The 21,388-nt window shown below is 49.8% G+C and overlaps 2 protein-coding genes across 3 annotated transcripts in view; one reads left to right on the forward strand and one right to left on the reverse strand.

Annotated features, from left to right (window-relative positions):
• Positions 1-21,388, reverse strand: part of LRP8 (LDL receptor related protein 8) — a 285,604-nt gene that overhangs the window by 19,037 nt on the left and 245,179 nt on the right. For both annotated transcript variants that reach the window (XM_075320106.1, XM_075320105.1), the window contains 4 exons: positions 11,594-11,712; positions 10,318-10,457; positions 1,428-1,569; positions 887-1,039 (listed from right to left, as the gene is read on the reverse strand). In XM_075320106.1, the coding sequence (XP_075176221.1) occupies positions 887-1,039; positions 1,428-1,569; positions 10,318-10,457; positions 11,594-11,712 (554 nt within the window). The remainder of the gene's footprint in view (positions 1-886; positions 1,040-1,427; positions 1,570-10,317; positions 10,458-11,593; positions 11,713-21,388) is intronic.
• Positions 3,381-21,388, forward strand: part of LOC142248802 (uncharacterized) — a 74,488-nt gene continuing 56,480 nt past the window's right edge. Inside the window, exon 1 of the mRNA XM_075320108.1 lies at positions 3,381-3,455. The gene's annotated coding sequence lies outside the window, so the exon portion shown is untranslated. The remainder of the gene's footprint in view (positions 3,456-21,388) is intronic.

Below are 21,388 nucleotides of genomic sequence, written 5' to 3' on the forward strand. Positions count from 1 at the left end.
AGCCAGCGAGTCCCCACCATCAGCCATCACACAGAGAAAGCCTGCGAGTCCCGACCCTCCCCCCCCCCTCACACAGAGAAAGCCTGTGAGTCCCGACCCTCCCCCCCTCACACAGAGAAAGCCTGTGAGTCGTAACCCTCCCCCCTCACACAGAGAAAGCCTGCAAGTCCCAATCACCCCCAGGCAGAGAAAGCCAGTGAGTCCCGACCCTCTCCCCTCACACAGAGAAAGCCAGCGAGTCCCCACCATCAGCCATTACACAGAGAAAGCCTGCGAGTCCCGACCCTCCCCCCCTCACACAGAGAAAGCCTGTGAGTCCCGACCCTCCCCCCCCCCTCACACAGAGAAAGCCTGTGAGTCCCGACCCTCCCCCCCTCACACAGAGAAAGCCTGTGAGTTGTAACCCTCCCCCCTCACACAGAGAAAGCCTGCAAGTCCCAATCACCCCCAGGCAGAGAAAGCCAGTGAGTCCCGACCCTCTCCCCTCACACAGAGAAAGCCAGCGAGTCCCCACCATCAGCCATCACACAGAGAAAGCCTGCGAGTCCCAATCACCCCCAGGCAGAAAAAGCCTGCAAGTCGCAACCCTCCCCAAAAAAAGGAGAAAGCCTGCAAGTCCGGACCATCCCCCCCCTCACACATAGAAAGCCTGCATGTCCCAATCCCTCCTAGGCAGAGAAAGCCTGTGAGTCTCAACTTCCCCTACACACAGAGAAAGCCCGTGAGTCTCAATTTGCCCCCACAGAGAAAGCCTGTAAGTCCCAATCCATCTACCTTCCATTGAGAAAGCCTGCAAGTCCCAATCACCCCCAGGCAGAGAAGCCTACAAGTCCCAATCACCCCCTCATACAGCGAAAGCCTGCGAGTCCCAATTATTCTCACTTACGTTTCCCACAGCTCCTCATGTCCGGACCCAATTCCACGCCGTCAGCACAGGCACATGTGTATTTGGGAGAATGGACAGAAATCTGAGGGGCTGCCAGGCACAAGTACTCACACCCACCATTCGGTAGAGGGCCCAGGTTACAGGCGTTTACAGCTGAAAAACATGGTTATGGAGTGGTCACTAAGGGAACCAACAAGTAGTGAGAACATATCTGGGATTAAATAAAGGAGCTGAGAATAGTAAAAAGGACTGAAGGCAGCACAAGTAATTTGCTGGAAGTCATTGTTCTAAGAACAAGTCATCTCATAGGGCTGGGCTTTTGGCCTTCATTTAATGAATAACCCCCTCGATATATGGGATTCTGACCCCCAAGGAATCCCATACAACCTGGGAGTATAAGTACAATCTTATACAACGCTATACGAGAGATAAAATAGTATGTGTACACTGAAAGCTGGCAAAGCCATACCCATCAATCGGTGGGCAGTCTGCTCTACTGAGGGGACCACTATTACCGGCATCACTTCGCAATAGACTGTACCTTTCGGTTGCTTTAGCTGATGAACAACGACAATATCATGAGGATTGTTGAGATTCTCGGCCAGGATGTAAATGTCTTTTCCGGTTAACCTGTTGGCGCTGAAGATGGCTTCATTCTCCAGATCTGTCCAAAACACTTTATCCTGAAAGACCAGAAAAAGGAAGATTAACAGAGGTGAATTACAATCTGCAAATATTGGCGCGGATTGATCATTCAAATTTTTTACATTTCTGTTTCCCATCAAATTATTCAAAATGATGCACCTGGTTCATGAATTTTGGGGAAATAAAATTAAATTAATAAATAGAAAAAGTTAATTTTTATCCAGCCCTTTTTTTGCGACATAAAAAAAAAAAAAAAAAAAAAAAAAAGTTGCATGTTCCGCTAAAAATGGCACAAAATTTGCAGGTGTACATAAAATCACTGCAACTGGAACTAGAGTCCTATCAATTCCAGTACAGTCTCCACTACAATTCGGCATCTTCGGACGCTTTTAGTAGTATTTAAACAAAATATTTTAAACTGATTAATCCTATTCATGGGCAGTGATTACATTCCTTGCTTCACTTTCTTAATATTGGCGGCTGGAGGGCATTTGAGCGGTTCCACAATCAGCGTCCATCTATTACAAAGAAGGTATTGTCGATGTGGATGTTGGAAGCTTTATATACCATCTTTTTCCAAAAATAAGATCTCCCCCAAAAATAAGCCCTAGCAGGGATTTTCAGCATTTTCGGAGAAAGGCTTAAATATAAGCCCTCCCCAGATACTGCAGGACACTTGATTATACACAGCGGCACCCGGCAATTACACTCACCCGACACTGAGCGGTAGGACCTGCAGCTCACACACACCCACACACACCCACACACACCCACACAAACAAACAAACAAACAATCAGATCACACACACACACACACACACACACACACACACCAGATCTCACACACACACCAGATCTCACACACACACCAGATCTCACACACACACCAGATCTCACACACAAACATCGGATCACACGCAAACATCAAATCACACACACAAACATCGGATCGCACACACATCAGATCGCATACACACTCACCTCATCCAGCGACACCGATCTCTTCTCGCCGGGAGAATCCTGAGAGGCAGTGCAGTGCAGCGCGACAAACAGGACCTGCGGCCGGACACGTGACTTGCTTCATTCCCTGCTGCCGTAAGTGCTGGATGTGATGTGAGTGTGTGTGCCTGCGATCGGCTGTGTGTGTGCCTGCGATCGGCTGTGTGTGTGCCTGCGATCGGCTGTGTGTGTGCCTGCGATCGGCTGTGTGTGATCTGCTGTGTATATCTGCGATCTGCTGTGTGTGTGTGTGTGTGTGTGTGTGTGTGTGTGTGTGTGTGTGTGTGTGTGTGTGTGTGTGTGTGTGTGTGTGTGTGTGTGTGTGTGTGAGAGTGATCTGCTGTGTGTGTGATCTGCTGAGTGTGCCTGCAATCTGCTGTGTGTGTCAGCTATCAGCAGGGGAGAATGGCGTGCAGCACCGACCGGAGATCACAGGAGGACCTGGGAACCACGCAGACGTCCTGGTCTGGTGAGTATGAGTCTCCGGGGAAGTGGGGGGGGGGGGAATCCTGCTTTTTTGGGGGGTAAACTTACCCCCAACCGTGTTTCTCCAAGAATAAGACCTCCTCCAAAAATAAGCCCTAGTGCTTTTTTGGGGGGCAAAAAAAATATAAGACCGTGTCTTATTTTTGGAAAAACACGGTAGCAGCTGCGCGCCTGCTCGTTTATTCTCAGAGGAAGGAGAACGGGACATCCTTCAAAACGCGTTGGACTTTGGACTTGGCAGGACTCCGTAGCTATTCACTGCACAGTGTGTAACTTTACACGCCTTGCGGTTCGCCCCTTCGGCTGGGGCGCCCCTTTCAACCCGCGTAACACTGATACCAGCACTAGTGTGAAGCAGACTCTGCATCTCCAGGACGCTGTAGGAGTTACTGACCACTCCAGATTTGGCACAGACAGGCTACCCCCAGGACTCCCCAACGTAAGTAGATGCATTGATCATGCTGGTTCCATGTATCAGCTCTCACTATTCACTTGTCATACGGTCGTCAGAGTGATCCACGAATATTTATGTACCTATTCTACTGAGACTATATTTTATAACTATTGTAATCGGATCAAGCTAAAACTGCTCCACAATTGAAAGGGCAGGGATTTGTATTACACGGTCATTACTGGAATTGTTAGTTCCATACACATATAGGTAAAGACGCACCGACCATTATTATTGCATCTGTATTCATTAACCCTTTGGCACATATCCCCCCTTTTTGTCTGGTAGTGCTTATTCAATGTGTTCTACAACACCCCTGGTAATATATAGATCTACGTTTTACAGTCCACAGAGAAAGTGCGGTAGAGCTCACCAATTGTGTCTCTCGATTATTTAGCTGGGTTGCCGAATTATTGCATTCAATCCATGTACATCAACAAAGCAGGGATACAATATAAATACTATAATTTAACCTTTATTAATCTTAAAATAACCGCTACAAATAGGACCTTGTAGAAATGATAAAAGTGCTCAAAGTGTACCAGTGCACTATAGAAAATGGTTCGGTCTCACCGTATGTTCTTCTGGAAGATGCCGTCCATGGATGTGGGACGAGAATTGTTGGCAGACTGGGGAGGCGGAAGACCCTATATACCCTGTTGTGCCCAGTGCTTTGTCTCCCGTCCTTACAAGGACAATACCCAGTGTTGGTATGTCCTACTACTGACGTCACTATTGTATATCCTCCCAACGAGTTTCATCCACTTGTTACAGAGGAACTCCTCAGGGGAGATATTAGTATACGTGTAATGAAGCCACTAGTCTAAAGGCTACTTTACACACTGCGATATCGGTCCCGATATCGCTAGTGTGGGTACCCGCCCCCATCTGTTGCGCGACACGGGCAAATCGCTGCCCGTGTCGCACAACAGCCGTCACACATACTTACCTGTCCGGCGACGTCGCTGTGACGGGCGAACCGCCTCCTTTCTAAGGGGGCGGTCCGTGCGGCGTCACAGCGACGTCACTGAAGCGTCACTGAACCGCCGCCCAATAGCAGCGGAGGGGCGGAGCTGAGCGGGACGTAACATCCCGCCCACCTCCTTCCTTCCGCATAGCGGCCGGGAGGCAGGTAAGGGGAGCTTCCTCGTTCCTGCGGCGTCACACGCAGCGATGTGTGCTGCCGCAGGAACGAGGAACAACTTAGTTACTGCTGCAGTAACGATTTTTGAGAATGGACCCCCATGTCGCCGATTAGCGATTTTGCACGTTTTTGCAACGATGCAAAATCGCTTATCGGTGTCACACGCAGCAACATCGCTAATGCGGCCGGATGTGCGTCACGAATTCCGTGACCCCAACGACTCCGCATTAGCGATGTCGCAGCGTGTAAAGCCCGCTTTAGGAGCTTCAAATTATATGAAAAGGGAATCAGGGAGTTAAAAAAAAGCTTTATGAAAAACCACCCAAATGGCTGAAAGAGTGCCAAGCAGCAACCATGTAATGACCTCATGGTGACAATATCATAATTCGGGGCCTACATGAATCTGTAGAATCAGTTAGGCCCCTTTAGTTTACAACACATCTTCAGCGAGGTTCTGGGAGTCTCCAGATAAGGCGCTTTAATTGGACCGGGCCCATAGGCCTCTTGGCCCTAAATCTAAATATCCTGATCGTCCATGAGACAAGATATGCTACGTTTACCATTGTATTAAAAAATAAGCCATTATGTAAAAGCTCTACAACAGATCCTAGGCCCTTTTCCACATGACAAAGCTACAAATATTACCTGACCGGTCTCGTCTCATCATGCAAAAAAGAAGAGCTCCGAGACCCCCTCCTGGATATGCTTCAAACACATGATCTTCCAAATAGAAGTTCTGATTCCACCTTCGAGTGCACCTCGCAGGCCGGATGCATACTATTTGATTTCTGGAGGACATTACTTCTGTCACTTCAGGCTTGAAACTCCTCTTGATTGAAATTGAGGACTGGAAGGTTATAGCCACGGAGATCCATTTAGGCCCTGTGCGCAGTTACCGGATTTTGCCGCGGATTTGCTGCATGTTTCGCTGCAGAAAATGTTCATAACATCTCTGCAGTGATTTACCAGCAAAACCTATGGGAAAAAAAAATCCTGTGCGCACTGGGCGGATATTGACAGCTGCATGTTTTGCTGCGGGATTCCCGCAGCAAAAACAATTGCATGTTAATTCTTTTCCGCACATCGCTGCAGGATTTCACTCCATTGACTCCAATGTAATCGTGAAATCCCGCAGGGAATAACGCAGGCAGCAAATTCTGTGCAGTTCACTGCGTTTTCCTGCGTTATTCCCTGCGGTATTTTGCGGTTTACCTCCGGTAATGTACATCGCTTGCCTGCGGTTTTGCAGGGAAGTGATGTCATTACAGGAAGAGGAAGCCGTGCAGAGAGTAAACACACACAGATCACAGACACACACAGACATCATAGACATAGAACACACACATCGCACTCACACACAGACACATGGAACACACATAGAAAGCAAACGGAAATCTAGAAAAAAAACACGTGGGCTCCGCTGCATATTTACCTTCCAGCCGAGGTAAACACACAGCGGCAGCCCGGTATTCTCAGGCTGGGGAGGGCGAGGGACAGGGTTAATGTCCCCCGCCTCACTCCCCCTCCCGCAGCCGAGAATATCAGCCGCAGCTGCCCCGGCACTGTCGCATGCATTATGAGGCAGTACCGGAATGTCCCAGGCTCTTCCTGCCGCCGTGTAGCAGTGGCAGTCAGGGTAATACAAGGAGTAAATGGTGGTAGATCACCGCCACTAACTCCAGGCTTGATCATGGCAGCGTCTATGTGACAGCTGACATGATCAACCCGTAAGTAAAGTGAAAAAACACACAGAAAAATCCTTTATTTTAAATAAAACACAAACAAGCCTCGTTCACCCTTTTATTAAATACCCCCCCCCCCCCGCCCCCCCCCTGAATGCTGAATGCAGGCTCGCAGCGAGACAGCAGAGGTAACCACAGGGCATTTCCCACGGCCGGTAATGTGAACTCACTGCCGACCGTGAGAAATGCAGAGTGTGCTCACAGGGACTCTATCTATCCCTCTATCTATCCTTCTATCCATCCCTCTGTCTGTCTATCTATTCTTCTATCTATTCTTCTGTCTATTTCTCTATCTCAGAATGAAATGACTTTTTTCTTTTTTGTTCAATGTGCTTTATTGCATTGAATGCAATAAAGCACATACCAACCCGCACGCGGCAAAACCGCGGCAATACCGCGAACAATACCGCGGTAAAACCGCAGCAAACGTCATGCGGTTTTCGGGTGCGGTTTGCCGCGGTTTTTTTACCGCGGGTGCGGTAATCTTTGAATACCTGCGGAATTTTCTTGAGAAAATTCCATTTTCCAGTGCGAACAGGGCCTAAGGGCTTCCAAAGAACACACAATGTCGTGGTAGGTAGGGTAGAGAATGTTTTCATCCTCTTTGAGATCAGGGGATATTGAGAGGGACATTCTTTTAATTTCACTGTAATCCTTCTGGATGTAAAAGAATATGTTCAATTTTCATTTTACCCCCAAATAGCTTCCTTAGTCCCTTGACTTGGCGACAAAGAAAACTTGACCAAATATACATAACAGAAGTCAAAAAAGGAACACAAAAACCTCTAGGACCAGAAGTACCTTCGCCATAAAGTTAGACTAAATCAGTTTTTATAGGAACATGCTGACAAATGTGGAAAACTATTAGGAGTTTTGCATCCCAGGAAGGACTCTATTTACATTCCCCTAATTAGGAAATATGAAGGCACAACTACTCAACACCCAATCCAAAATTACTGAAATGGTCAATGAATTCTACAGGAACCTGTATAACATCAAAGGCCAATTCAGTGACCTGCCACCAGCATCCCTTAACCACAAGATCAATGATCAGACCACTCTCCCACCTAATCCTACAAAGTTAGCATATAAATTAGAGGAGGACTTTTCTGAAGCGGAGATCTCGTCAATCAACAAGTGTTCTCCTGCAGGGAAAAGTCCGGGACCAGACCAGATGCATTTACCCTAATATTTTATAAAGCATTTCGCCCCCAAGCTTGTCCCTTTTCTAAGGTTTTTGGCTCAGTCTCTGATTACTCCCCTTTTGTCGCCCAGTCCCTGGAGGCCCACATCTGCATTATCCCAAAACCAGGGAAGGATCACACAGTAGTCTCTAACCATCGACCTATTTCGTTGAACAACGTTGATATGAAATTTTCCAAAGCTTGCTCCTCTACTTCTTGGAATCATACACATTGACCAATGGGGTTCATTAATGGTCGAGAGGCCAGAGATAAACACAAATAAAAGGTTTCTCCTTATGGCTCGGGCGAGGGACAAATCTGTTCCTACTGTATGTGCTTATTCTCTGTAGATGCAGATAACGCCTTTGACTGTTTTCTTGGCGTTTCATGATGGCCTCCTTGCGCAAATTGGGTCTGGGCAATACATTTATTGAGAAAGTCTTATCCCTTTATGGGGGCCCTTCAGCCACAATTAAGGTGAATGGTTTAGGAAATCCTCCACAATCCTTATTCGTAATTGCACTGGACAAGGATGTCCCTTTCCCCTCTACTTTATGTGTGAACAATGGAGCACTTAGCTGTATCCATTAGAAATAATCCTTATATACATTGCATATCAGTGGGAAGTGGTTAATGTAAATCGGCTCTATTTGTTGACGACCTACTCCTGTTTACGTCGCAACCTCGCATTACCTTCCCCTCATTAAGGAATTTGATGTTTTTGTCCATCTAAATAATTTCAAGGTAAACTATTCTAAGGCTGAGGCCTTCAACGTCACCTTGTCAAGCAATGAAATAAAATCACATAAGAAAATTTCCCTTTTAAATGGCAGAACACGGCCTTGAGATACCTAGGATTGGTAGTCCCTCATAATCATGCTAAAACGTAGGGTACCGTCTCACTAAACGACGTACCAGCGATTCCAACCACGATATGACCTGGTCAGGATCGCTGGTGCGTCGCTACATAGTCGCTGGTGAGCTGTCAATCAGGCAGCGACCAGTGACTAGCCACCAGTGACTCGTGGAAACGATGCTGCGCTTGGTAACCAGGGTAAATATAGGGTAACCAAGCAAAATGCTTCGCTTGGTTACCCGATATTTACCCTGGTTACTAGCGCACACCGCTTAGCGCTGGCTCCCTGCACTCGTAGCCAGGGTACACATCGGGTTACTAAGCAAAGCGCTTCGCTTAATTACCCCATATGTACTCTGGCTACGTGTGCAGGGAGCCAGCACTGGCAGCCTGAGAGCAGCGTACGCTAGTAACCAAGGTAAATATCGGGTAACCAAGCAAAGCGCTTTGCTTTGTTACTTGATGTGTACCTTGGTTACCAGCGTCCGCAGCTTCCAGACGCCGGCTCCCGGCAGATTCAGATCGTTGCTCGCTTGCTGTCAAACACAACGATGTGTGCTTCACAGCGGGAGAGCAACGAGCAAAAAATGAACCAGCACTGTGTGTAACGAGCAGCGATTTCACAGCAGGGGCCAGGTCGCTGCTTCGTGTTACACACAGCGAGATCGCTGATGAGGTCACTGGTGCGTCACAAAACCTGTGACTCAGCAGCGATCTCACTATGTGAGAAGTAACCCTTATTCTCTAAACTATCAGTCCCTCCTAGACAGAATGGTAATTGACTTAAATCAGTGGGAGAAGCAGAGACTCTCATGGTTTGGATGTATTAATGTCCTTAAGATGGATGTTCATCCCCATTTTTTGTATTTATTTTAGACGTTACCCATTGCACTCCCCACATTTTGTTTTTAGACTCCATTTGGCCATTATGGAATTCGTATAGGGGGCCGTAGACCTCGGGTGGGCCTTAGCACTTTGCATAGACACCAAAATTCAGAGAGGGCGGTCCCCCTAATATTAAATTGTACCACAGATCAGCTCTTAACGCGTTTGTTTGATTAGAGGAACTATGGTACTGTCAAACAATGGGTGAGTACGGAAGAATATCGCTCACATATACCACTTCATAACCTCCATAGACCTAATGACTAGCAGAGGACCACTCACGCCCCTCTTTTCCAACCCGGAATTCCCTCTGGGTTTTATTGCAAAACATTTTCTTTGCTAGAAGAAAACGGATGATCCTCATTTTTATCATGTCATTAAAAGATAAAAAATGACCCTCTTTTACCTCTTTTGGTAAAGCTCCTGTGCCGGCACAATTGCCATGACAATTGTCATGAAGCACCCACAAGATACTGCTTTGCCCTATGTCATATGTCGGGAAGGGGTTAAGAGATTTAAAAAAAAAAAAAAATTACTATTAGGTTTCAATTAAAAGTTTGCACCATTTACATGCTTGTAATGTTGCATGGTTACTTGTTTTTGTTACAGCTCAGTTTTTGTTTTTTTATCATTTGCCTTCTGTAGACTGCGGTGTGCAGTCTATTGCTGACTGCAGAATGAGCTGTCAATCCATCAGTGAGCTCTCGCTCATGGTCTAGGAGGAGAACTTGTATCTCTTCCGTCTGTATTTTTCTGAGCTTCTCTGAGCAGATTTATGGCCACAACCACATCAAAGTTGAATGTACTGCGAAAATAATCCTATAAATGCCAACCAGTGCACCCTTCTTATTAAAACCCAATTGCAAAAATGGTTTGAATGCCACAAAACATGCATTTAAGTATAATAAAAAAAAAAAAATTTGGACAACCAATTTAAAACCAATGAGACTGAAAGAAGAATTTAAGTGCCGTGAAGCCCAGAAATCATACGTTTAATACTCATTCTGAGAGCTCTAATATTACAGTATAAGGTTTTCACCTCAAAAACAGCCAGGCCAAAAGGGTGACTGAGCTTTTCCTCGGAGAAGATGAGCAGCTTCCGGTTGGAGCCATTAAAGTCCACGCTGGAGAGGGTATGGAGCTTCGAGTCCACCCAATACAATCGGTGGGTGAGCACATCTAGGGTGAGAAGATGGGACAATTAGCGATGGAGCACAGGAACCTCAATCATCAATGATGCCAAGAACGAGGTGACATTTCCACAAATATGGATGTTACCACCTAAAATTGTAAAGATTGGAGAAATTCCTCTTAGGGGTACTTTGCATGCTGCAACATTGCTAGCCAATGCTAGCGATGCCGAGCGTGATAGTCCCCGCCGCCGTCGCACATGCGATATCTTGTGATAGCTGCCGTAGCGAACATTATCGCTACGGCAGCTTCACACGCACTCACCTGCCCTGCGACGTTGCTCTGGCCGGCGACCCGCCTCCTTCCTAAGGGGGCGGGTCGTGCGGTGTCACAGCGACGTCACAAGGCAGGCAGCCAATAGAAGGCGGAGGGGCAGAGATGAGCGGGACGTAAACATCCCGCCCACCTCCTTCCTTCCGCATAGCCGGTGGAGGCAGGTAAGGAGATTGTTCCTTGCTCCTGCGGCTTCATACACAGCGATGTGTGCTGCCGCAGGAACGAGGAACAACATCGAATCTCCTATTGGTGCGACATTATGAAAATGACCGATGCTACACAGATCACTGATTTACGACGCTTTTGCGATCCTTTATCGGCGCATCTAGGCTTTACACGTTGCGACGTCGTTACCGGCGCCGGATGTGCCTCACTTTCGATTTGACCCCGACGATATCGCAGTAGCGATGTCGCAACGTGCAAAGTACCCCTTAAAGGCCTTGTCTTGCTCTCCTGACTATATCTGTCATATAAACATGTGTTCCCAGTCTTGCTTTATTCCGCTATTATTCCTCCTGGCAATGTGTGAAGAAACTGACACGGGTTAATAAAGGGAGTCAATGCCTTAGTGAATGATAACACTCCAGTGTTGTTATTAATAGATTTCCATGAGGAACAACAGAGGAACTGAACAATATATAAGAGAAGAAATGTTCTGGTAGTAGAGTTATTAATGTGTGAGTGATCTAAACAAGAAGATCAAATCTCCTGTCTTCCCGCTGCTTTTGGAGTCTATTCACAATGGGTTTATAGAGATTAAAAATGCATCAGTTGGAGGTAGCAGATACTGTGTGTGTTAGTATATATTGTGACCTACCTAATGTACTGACCAGTATATCATCACCTACCTAATGTGATCCCATTGGGCCACTCAATTTCATCAGAAACCAGCACCTGGCGGTCACCTCCGTTCAGCCCAGCCTTCTCTATTTTAGCTGGGTCCCCCCAGTCCGACCAAAACATAAACCTGAAAGCAAAGCAAACATAAAAAAGTTACTAAAGCAACCAATGTGATAACATAAGCAACAAAAAATATATGAAATGTAGCCACGCCTGGACTGAAAGGTTCCTTTATGTCATAGAGGAATTGTAACATCCATAAAAACATCTCTTATCTTTGGAAAAGTGGGCATATCCACCCCTAAATTAAACCTATGAGATTAATTAGACCATGGGAAGGGAGAAACTAATTAGAACTTATGAAGAAAGGGAACTTTAACAATGTCTCTCCCCTGTTCAGCTAGGTCCCCTGGTGTGCAAAGGTAACTGCATTAGTTATCTGCTGGGAAACAGATACAGTCTGGGGTCTGTATAACCAGGGCTTGAAAAGTGTCACTTGTCACCTCTGAAGTTCTGCTGAATTTCAAAAGATAGTCCCAGATTTTTTGGGGGCGGGTGGTCAGTGATGAATATTGGGGTTTGTATTGATCCAATATTTATGGGAGGCACAGTTTCAGCTTTGCGATCCCGAGGGGAAGAACATGCATATTTTTACAAAATCGTGTCTTAAATTCTTATCAGTTAAATTTATAATGCTATCTACGCCATGTTTCATCACTATAGAAAAGTAAAATCGTGATAAGAAACATGACCACGATATCTTCTGCCTGGCACAAACAGGGGTGACAATATCCTGAAAGTTGGGGAATCTCAGTCTTCTAGAGACTGAAGCCACATCCCATTATCAGCCCTGTTATGAGTCACCAGAGGGGAGGTTTAATTGAAGTTCGTATTAACACCTTGTTCAATGCAAGGAAAAAAAGAGAATTTTGTTACTTACCGTAAATTCTTTTTCTTATAGTTCCGTCATGGGAGACCCAGACCATGGGTGTATAGCTACTGCCTCCGGAGGACACACAAAGTTACTACACTCAAACGTGTAGCTCCTCCCTCCTAGCATATACACCCCCTGCTAGCCAGTCCTAGCCAGTTTAGTGCAAAAGCTGAAGGAGGACATCCACGCACAAGAAGAGACAGAGTAAAATCCGGAAGAACCGGAATGTCTGTCTACAACAATAACAGCCGGTGAAGACACCCGGAACAAGAAACCTGCCAACAGGCAATAGGGAGGGTGCTGGGTCTCCCATGACGGAACTATAAGAAAAAGAATTTACGATAAGTAACAAAATTCTCTTTTTCTTCATCGTTCCTATGGGAGACCCAGACCATGGGACGTCCTAAAGCAGTCCATGGGTGGGAATAAACAGACAACTGAGAAGCAGGCAAACCCAACTTCACAAATGGGCGACAGACGCCTGAAAGATGCGTCTGCCCAAGCCCGCGTCTGCCAAAGCAAGAGCATGCCTTGGATAGAGCTTCGAAAAAGTATGCAGACTAATTCGAGCTGCAGTCTGACAGACCTACTGAGCCGTAGCCTGGTGCCTGAAAGCCCAAAAGGCACCGACAGGTCTGATCAAATGTGCTCTGATCCCCGGCGGGGAATGCACTTGAGTACACTGGCAGGCCTCGGAAATGGCCGACCTAAGCCAACGAACCAGGGTCGGCTTAGATGCCGAGAGACCGCTACGTTGACTAGCAGTCAGTACCAGAGAGAGGTGCACCGCCTAATAACGGCGGTGCGAGACACATAGATCCGGGGCGCCCGCACCAGATCCAGGATATGCAACGCTTCCTCAAAGCGATGACCAGGAGCCGGACAAAAGGAAGGCAGGAAAATTGCCCCGGATAAGGTGGAAGCAGTAACCACCTTAAGGAAAAAAGTCCGGAGTCGGACGGAGACCACCTTGTCTTGATGCAAAAGACAAAAAGGGGGTGACTCAGAGAGAGTGCAGCCAGAACTCCCTGGCGGGAAATTCTAGCCACCAGAAAGACTACTTTCTGTGAAAGATGAAACAAGGAAACCTGCCTAAGAGGCGCAAAGGGGGGTTTCCGGGAACCGGGAGGACCGGATTAAGGTCCCAGGGCTCCATAGGCCGCCGGAAAGGCGGAATGATGTGAGATGCGCCCTTAAAGGAGCGCACCGGAGCCAGCCGGACGATACGCCGCTGGCACATACTGACAGAGCCGAGACCTGTCCCTTAATGAGGGATAGTCCTAGCTGTAGACCGGACTGTGGAAGGGACAGGAGGGTCGGCAAGGCTAAAAAGGTCCAAGGACACTTTGGGGCTCGAGTCATAGCGGAGATGACTTCAGGAAGGATACCAGAAGTCGCCAAGATCCAGGACTCAATAGCTACGCCGTCAATCTGAGAATCCAGAATTCTGACGGAAAAAACGGACCTTTTGAGAAAAGGTCTGGACGGTCCGGAAGATACCATGGCAACCCAACGGACAGAAGGAGCAGGTCAGGGTACCAAGCCTGCCTGGGTCAGTCTGGAGTAAGAGAATGACCCGACGGCCCCCTTTACTGATCTTGCGCAGGACTCTGGGCAAGAGGTAGAGACGAAGCTGGGATCAAACATGAACCAGTGTGTCTACCGCAAAACCTGAGGATTGTGGACCACGGTTGGACAGCTGAAATAGTCTGCCTCGCAGTTTTGACATCTAGGATGTGGACTGCGGATACGGTGGACTAGGAGTCCCTTGTCCACTGAAGAATGTTGAGGCGCTAAGATTGCCAGGCGGCTGAGTGTCCCGCCCTGGAAGTTGATGTAGGAAAACGCTGTCACGTTGTCCGACTGGACTCGAATGTGCCTAGCCGCCAACAGATGGTGAAGGCTTAGAGAGCTAGAAATACAGCTCTGATTTCCAGCCCATTGATGGAGATATACTGCTCCCAAGGCGGAAAGACCAGCACCCTGGCGAGGGTCACCCGGGACGGGGCCAGGAAGTCCCTGAGACAGAGTGGCCGAAACCACCACTGAAAACGAGCCCCTGGTCAGTGGCAAAGCCACCACCCCGTGGAAGGAGGGAGTTCGCGTGTGCAGCGGAAAACATCCAGTCTCAGAGGACGCAGGAGAAATTGGGCAAGGAATCACTTCCATTGACGCCACCGTCTGACCAGCACCTGTATTTGGTGTCTGATAGAACGACGTCGACCGCCAGCGGAGGGACTACTGATCGACTAAGAGCAGCTTTACAAGAGCCGACAGAGTCTCGAATTGCGTCCCTGAGAACCTCTGGTTCGAAGTCAGAGCGGACTTGAACAGAATGACAAGCCACCCGAATAGGTTAGAGTGGCGAGAGTAAGCGAAGTACTCTGCTAAGAGTCTGCACTGGATGAAGCCCCGAGAAGAAGGCCGTCCAGGGCAAACGATCACTGCCAATCCCTAGGGGTGCAGGACCCTAATCACAGCAGCCCCAATGAGAATTCTCGAGGGGCCGTGGCTAACCCCAAGGGAAGAGCCACGAATTGGACCACTCCGATGGCAAAACGTAGTCAATGCTGGTGTGAAACTGCGATTGACCCCTGCAGAAAGGCATCTCTGATGCCGATGGCTGCTAGGGAATCTCCTTGGGTTCTTGATTGATCCGGTGAAAAAACACACGGAACAAGACCGAGACTCCATGTGAACACGCCACACCTGACCATGCTTGAAAAGCTAAAGATCCAGGTCGGAAGGCACCGCCCTCTTCGGGTACTAGAAATAGATTTAAACAAAAATCTCAGAACCGTTCCCAGGCGGGAACCGGTACAATTCCTCCATTGGCCTGCAAGAGATGCCACGGCCTGTGAGAAGGCGGCGGCCTTGGGGCCGGGAGGGGGTGACAGAAAAAATCTGTTTGGCGGGTGGACAGAATTCCATCCTGTAGCCATGGGAGATATATCCCGCCCCCACTGAACGGAGACGTGTTAGAACCATACGTCGCCAAGTGGAGGGAGCCTGCCACCGACCAGGAGGAGGTTGGCGTGGCTAGATAGCTCGGAGGAAGCTGACTAAGTGGCAGCATCTCCTGCGGTCTTCTGAAGACGCAGCTTCAAGCCAATTGGGTCTATGAACCTAGGCCGAGCTAGAGGACGATCAGATGGAGGAACGGAAACCACCGAAACCTCAACTGATTCCTGCCCTGGACAGGATCCCTGGTTTAGGTTTGTGGCAAGGAAGAACTCTCCTCGCCAAGAGCTTCCTAAATTTCATCCAGTTGGTTCCGAAGAGACTGGTCCCACCAAAGGGGAGCCTAGCAAGGAACCTCTATAGAGGCATCTGCCTTCCATTTCCGAAGCCACAGGAGCCTGCGGATAGTGAGGAAGTAGCCAAGACCACCGCCGTGCGGTGTCCAGCATGGCAGACCTGGCAGAGGATGAGAAGACTGAAGTTTGGAAGTTCAGGCAACCGTCTTGGGCATAGCGTCCCTGTGAGGGAAAGCATCTCCTCAGAGGAGCCATCAGCCACTGACGTAACGGTCCGGGCTGAGCCACCTGAGGTGAATGAGCCCACCTTTTGACCACCATTGGTGGACAGGGGAAACACAGTCCTCAGAATCACGCTTCATGGGAAGCGACTGTCAGAGCGGACCTGGGCTGGTCACAGGGCCTGAAAACTGGAGTGGTTAAGGAACACACATAGTGTTCCCCTAGATAAGGTAACTCCGGCGGAGTGAGGTCCAGTACAAAATTAATGTACCGTGGGATCCTTATAGAGGTGCCGTCAGCCACTGATACAACTATCCGGGCTGAAAGTCTAGACACCGGAGTGGCCACCCCTGGCGAATGAGTACACTCCTTGACCACCTCTGATGGGAGGGGGAGACAGGCAGCAGAACCCCGCTGTGGGATCTGCAGGCTGTGGGCTCGGACGCAGCGGGCTGAAAACTGGAGTGGTTAAGGAACACGCTCCTCGTCCTGTTAAAGGTATACTGATGCCTTTCTGCCAGCGGGGAATACTCCCCTGATACAGGCGGATGGAGGTCCAGTACAAGTATAATGGACGCAATCCAATCATTCGCATCCGCGTCACCTACGGACGGATCCCTAAAGTAGCGTCCGAGCCCCTGGTAGAGACATCCTCCTCGCCCAGTGAGTCAGCTCGTAATCGGAGCCGCGGGACGGGGAGTACAGGGGACCCTACGTCTCCCTGTGAGGAGGACGGGGTCTGTGAGCTTTGCTGAGCGAGCAGAAAACGCCCTGAGAAGGGGGCTGCATGCTCAGCAGATGCCGGGACAGCCGACCCCTGGAAAAAAGATTCCCCCAGGGGTCAGCCACCGAAACCGAAGGAGCTGGAGGGACCATAAATGAGCCTCCAAGCTGAGGGGCCACAGTGGTTATGAGCTCGGTAGAGCCGTACGAGACTACCAAGCCTGCAGCCTCGCTCTGTGAGACATGCTGCAGAGGTGGGGGGCTCTGTCTAGAATGTTTAGAATACCCAAGACAGGGGTTCAGCCCGGGGAGAGTCCAGGCTGAGGCACCACCACATAAGAACCATTACAGTGTGGGTCTGTGCTAGTTCAGACAATATGCCTACATGCAGAACATGTAGTGTACAGCCTTGGAGCTTTGCTCCTAGTGTGAGACATGCTGCTGAGGAGGAGGTTCTATAATAAAGAATTAACTCCTTCAGAATGCCCTGCTAGTGTATAAAAGTGCACAACCAGAGGTTGTGACTTATCAGGCCGCTATTATGAGTGCCCCCGGGTTCCAAGCCTGGACCCCCAGCCAGATATCCACTCCCTCTGCACTGCAGAGCAGCCAGCGCCGACCAGCGTACTAAGAACGCTGAGAAAATGGCGCCCGAGTGAGGGAGGGGGGGCGGGGGTTAACCCAGGAGCGGGAATCGGAGGGCTAAGGAGATGTACAGGGGAGGGAATCATCTCCTCAAAAAGGAGTGTCCTCCCCTGTGCAGAGCGGCCGGTGGGCGGCGCTGCAGTGTCCCCCTGCATGCTGACATGCAGGGGAACGAAACGAAACTAGGCCGCGGCTGAAGCCGGGGCCTAGAGTTATACATGCGGCCGAAAATCAGGCATCATCGGCGCGGTACACAGTAAAAACCGTGGAACCGGCCGGAACACAGTGAAAAGCAGCATTATCAAAGTAAATCACTGTCCCCCCAATAAAGTGCCCCACATTGCAGAAGGACCCTCTGAATAACGTCTCTATACTTAGCTTTGAGACGCAGGGCCCAGTCCCTGGTGGGGTGGGGGTCCAGTGCTCCGTCCAGCAGGGTCCTGCCAAAGGGCTGCGGATGGAGGCCGGTCTCCTGCAAGGCAGTGAGAACCGTGTGGGCTCTAACTTCAAGCCAGAGCCCCTAAGGGATGGTGAAGGAGCGCGGCATGAAGGGCTCTTGCCCTGAATCAACCTTAACAGCACCGCCGCCAGGGGGGTGTGAAGGGACATGCCGGGGGTCCAGTGGACCCGCTTTTCTTCCAAATCTTTAGAAAAAATGAAAAATCAAAAAAGGATGCATGTGTGTGTGTGTGATCCTCCTGACACAAAGCATGAAACTGGCTAGGACTGGCTAGCAGGGGGTGTATATGCTAGGAGGGAGGAGCTACACGTTTGAGTGTAGTAACTTTGTGTGTCCTCCGGAGGCAGTAGCTATACACCCATGGTCTGGGTCTCCCATAGGAACGATGAAGAAAAGAGAATTTTGTTTACTTACCGTAAATTCTTTTTCTTATAGTTCCGACATGGGAGACCCAGACCATGGGTGTATAGCTTCTGCCTCCGGAGGACACACAAAGTACTACACTAAAAAGTGTAGCTCCTCCCTCCGAGCATATACACCCCCTGGAAGACCATATCCAGCCAGTTTAGTGCAAAAGCTGAAGGAGGACATCCACCCACAAGTAGAGATAGAGTAAAACCCGGAACAACCGGAACCTCTGTCTACAACAACAGCCGGTGAAAACACACGGAACAAGAACTGTCAACAGGCAACAGGGAGGGTGCTGGGTCTCCCATGTCGGAACTATAAGAAAAAGAATTTACGGTAAGTAAACAAAATTCTCTTTTTCTTCATCGTTCCTTATGGGAGACCCAGACCATGGGACGTCTCAAAGCAGTCCATGGGTGGGTAATAAACAGAACTGCGAAGTAGGCAAAACCTAACTTCACAAATGGGCGACAGCCGCCTGAAGGATGCGTCTGCCCAAGCTCGCATCTGCCGAAGCATGAGCATGCACTTGATAGTGCTTCGAAAAGGTGTGCAGACTAGACCAAGTGGCAGCCTGACAGACTTGCTGATCCGTAGCCTGGTGCCTGAAAGCCCAAGAGGCACCGACAGCTCTGGTCGAGTGCGCCTTAATCCCCGGCGGGGGAGGCACCTGAGTACATTGGTAGGCATCGGAGATGGCCGACCTAATCCAACGAGCTAGGGTCGGTTTTGAAGCCGAAAGACCCTTGCGCTGACCTTTGGTCAGCACAAAAAGAGAGGTGCACCGCCTGAGAGCAGCGGTGCGTGACACATAGATCCGGAGCGCCCGCACCAAATCTAAAGTATGCAACGCTTTCTCAAAGCGATGCACAGGGGCCGGACAAAGGGAAGGCAATGAAATGTCCTGGTTAAGGTGGAAAGGAGACACCACCTTAGGGAGAAAGTCCGGAGTCGGACGGAGGACCACCTTGTCTTGGTGAAAAACCAAAAAGGGTGACTCCGAAGAGAGCGCAGCCAAATCAGAAACTCTCCTGAGAGACGTTATGGCCACTAGAAAGACCACTTTCTGTGAGAGGCGAAACAAAGGAACCTCCCTAAAAGGCTCAAAAAGGGGGGTTTCTGTAAGGCCGTGAGGACCAGATTAAGGTCCCAGGGATCCAAAGGCCGCCGGTATGGAGGAATGATGTGAGATGCGCCCTGCATGAAGGTGCGCACCTGGGCCAGTCGGGCGATACGCCGCTGGAACAACACTGACAGAGCCGAGACCTGTGCCTTGAGGGAATTGAGGGATAGTCCCAGCTGCAGACCGGACTGTAGAAAAGACAGGATGGTCGGCAAGGAAAAAGGCCAAGGAGCATGGCCGGAAGAGCGACACCAGGACAGGAAAATTCTCCAAGTCCTGTGGTAAATCTTGGCCGAGGAAGACTTCCGAGCCCGAGTCATAGTGGAGATGACCTCGGAAGGAATGCCGGAAGCCGTCAGGATCCAGGACTCAAGAGCCACGCCGTCAATCTGAGAGCCGCAGAATTCTGGCGGAAAAACGGACCTTGAGAGAGAAGGTCTGGGCGGTCCGGGAGATGCCACGGCACCTCTACGGACAGACGGAGCAGGTCTGGGTACCAAGCTCGCCTGGGCCAGTCTGGAGCAATGATTATGACCCGACGGCCCTCCATCCTGATCTTGCGCAGGACTCTGGGCAAGAGAGCTAGAGGGGGAAACACGTAAGCCAGACGGAACTGGGACCAGTCTTGAACCAGCGCGTCCGCTGCCAAGGCCTGAGGATCGTGGGAGCGAGCCACGTAAACCGGGACCTTGTCGTTGTGCCGGGATGCCATTAGGTCCACTTCCGGAGTGCCCCACTTGCGGCAGATTGACCGGGACACTGCCGGATGCAGGGCCCACTCGCCGCTGTCCACGGTTTGACGGCTGAGATAATCTGCCTCCCAGTTTTCTACGCCTGGGATGTGGACTGCGGATATGGTGGACTTGGAGTTTCTGTGTCGGGGTCAGAGTGGACTTGGGCAGATTGACAAGCCACCCGAATTGAACAAGCGTGGCGAGAGTGAGCGAGACACTCCGCTGACAGTCTGCACTGGATGAAGCCTTGACTAGAAGGTCGTCCAGGTAAGGAATCACTACCAACCCCTGTAGGTGCAGAACCGCAACCACTGCTGCCATGACCTTGGTGAATACTCGAGGGGCCGTGGCTAACCCGAAGGGGAGAGCCACGAATTGGAAATGTTCCTCTCCGATTGCAAAACGTAGCCAACGCTGGTGTGAAACCGCAATTGGCACATGCAAATAGGCATCTCTGATGTCGATGGATGCTAGAAAATCTCCTTGGGTCATTGAGGCAATGACTGATCGCAGAGATTCCATGCGAAAGTGCCGCACCTGAACATGCTTGTTGAGAAGCTTGAGATCCAGGATGGGCCGGAAGGAACCGTCCTTTTTGGGGACTAGGAAGAGATTTGAGTAGAAACCTCTGAACCGTTCCCGGGCGGGAACCGGTACAATTACCCCGTTGGCCTGCAAGGATGCCACGGCCTGGGAGAAGGCGGCGGCCTTGGAGCAGGGGGGAGTGGACAGAAAAAATCTGTTTGGCGGGCTGGAAGAGAATTCTATCCTGTAGCCGTGGGAGATGATATCCCGCACCCACTGATCGGAGACGTGTTGAAACCACACGTCGCCAAAGTGGGAGAGCCTGCAACCGGCTAAGGACGTTGCTGGCGCGGCCAGATAGTCAAGAGGAGGCTGCCTTAGTGGCAGCGGCTCCTCCGTTCTTCTGGGGACGCGGCTTCGTGCGCCAGCTGGTTTTTCGATCCTTGGCTGAGTTAGTGGACGAGGCTGAGGGCTTAGAGGATGACCAGTTAGAGGAACGAAAGGAACGAAACCTCGACTGGTTCCTGCCCTGGACAGGTTTCCTGGTTTTAGTTTGTGGCAAGGAAGTACTCTTCCCGCCAGTAGCTTCCTTAATAATTTCATCCAGTTGTTCACCGAACAGCCGGGACCCAGCAAAAGGGAGCCCAGCAAGGTACTTCTTGGAAGAAGCGTCTGCTTTCCACTCTCGAAGCCACAAGATCCTGCGGATCGCGAGGGAATTAGCGGAAGCCACCGCCGTGCGGTGAGAGGCCTCCAGAATGGCAGACATGGC

Source organism: Anomaloglossus baeobatrachus, chromosome 8 (assembly GCF_048569485.1).
Source record: "Anomaloglossus baeobatrachus isolate aAnoBae1 chromosome 8, aAnoBae1.hap1, whole genome shotgun sequence".
NCBI classification, from domain to species: domain Eukaryota; kingdom Metazoa; phylum Chordata; class Amphibia; order Anura; family Aromobatidae; genus Anomaloglossus; species Anomaloglossus baeobatrachus.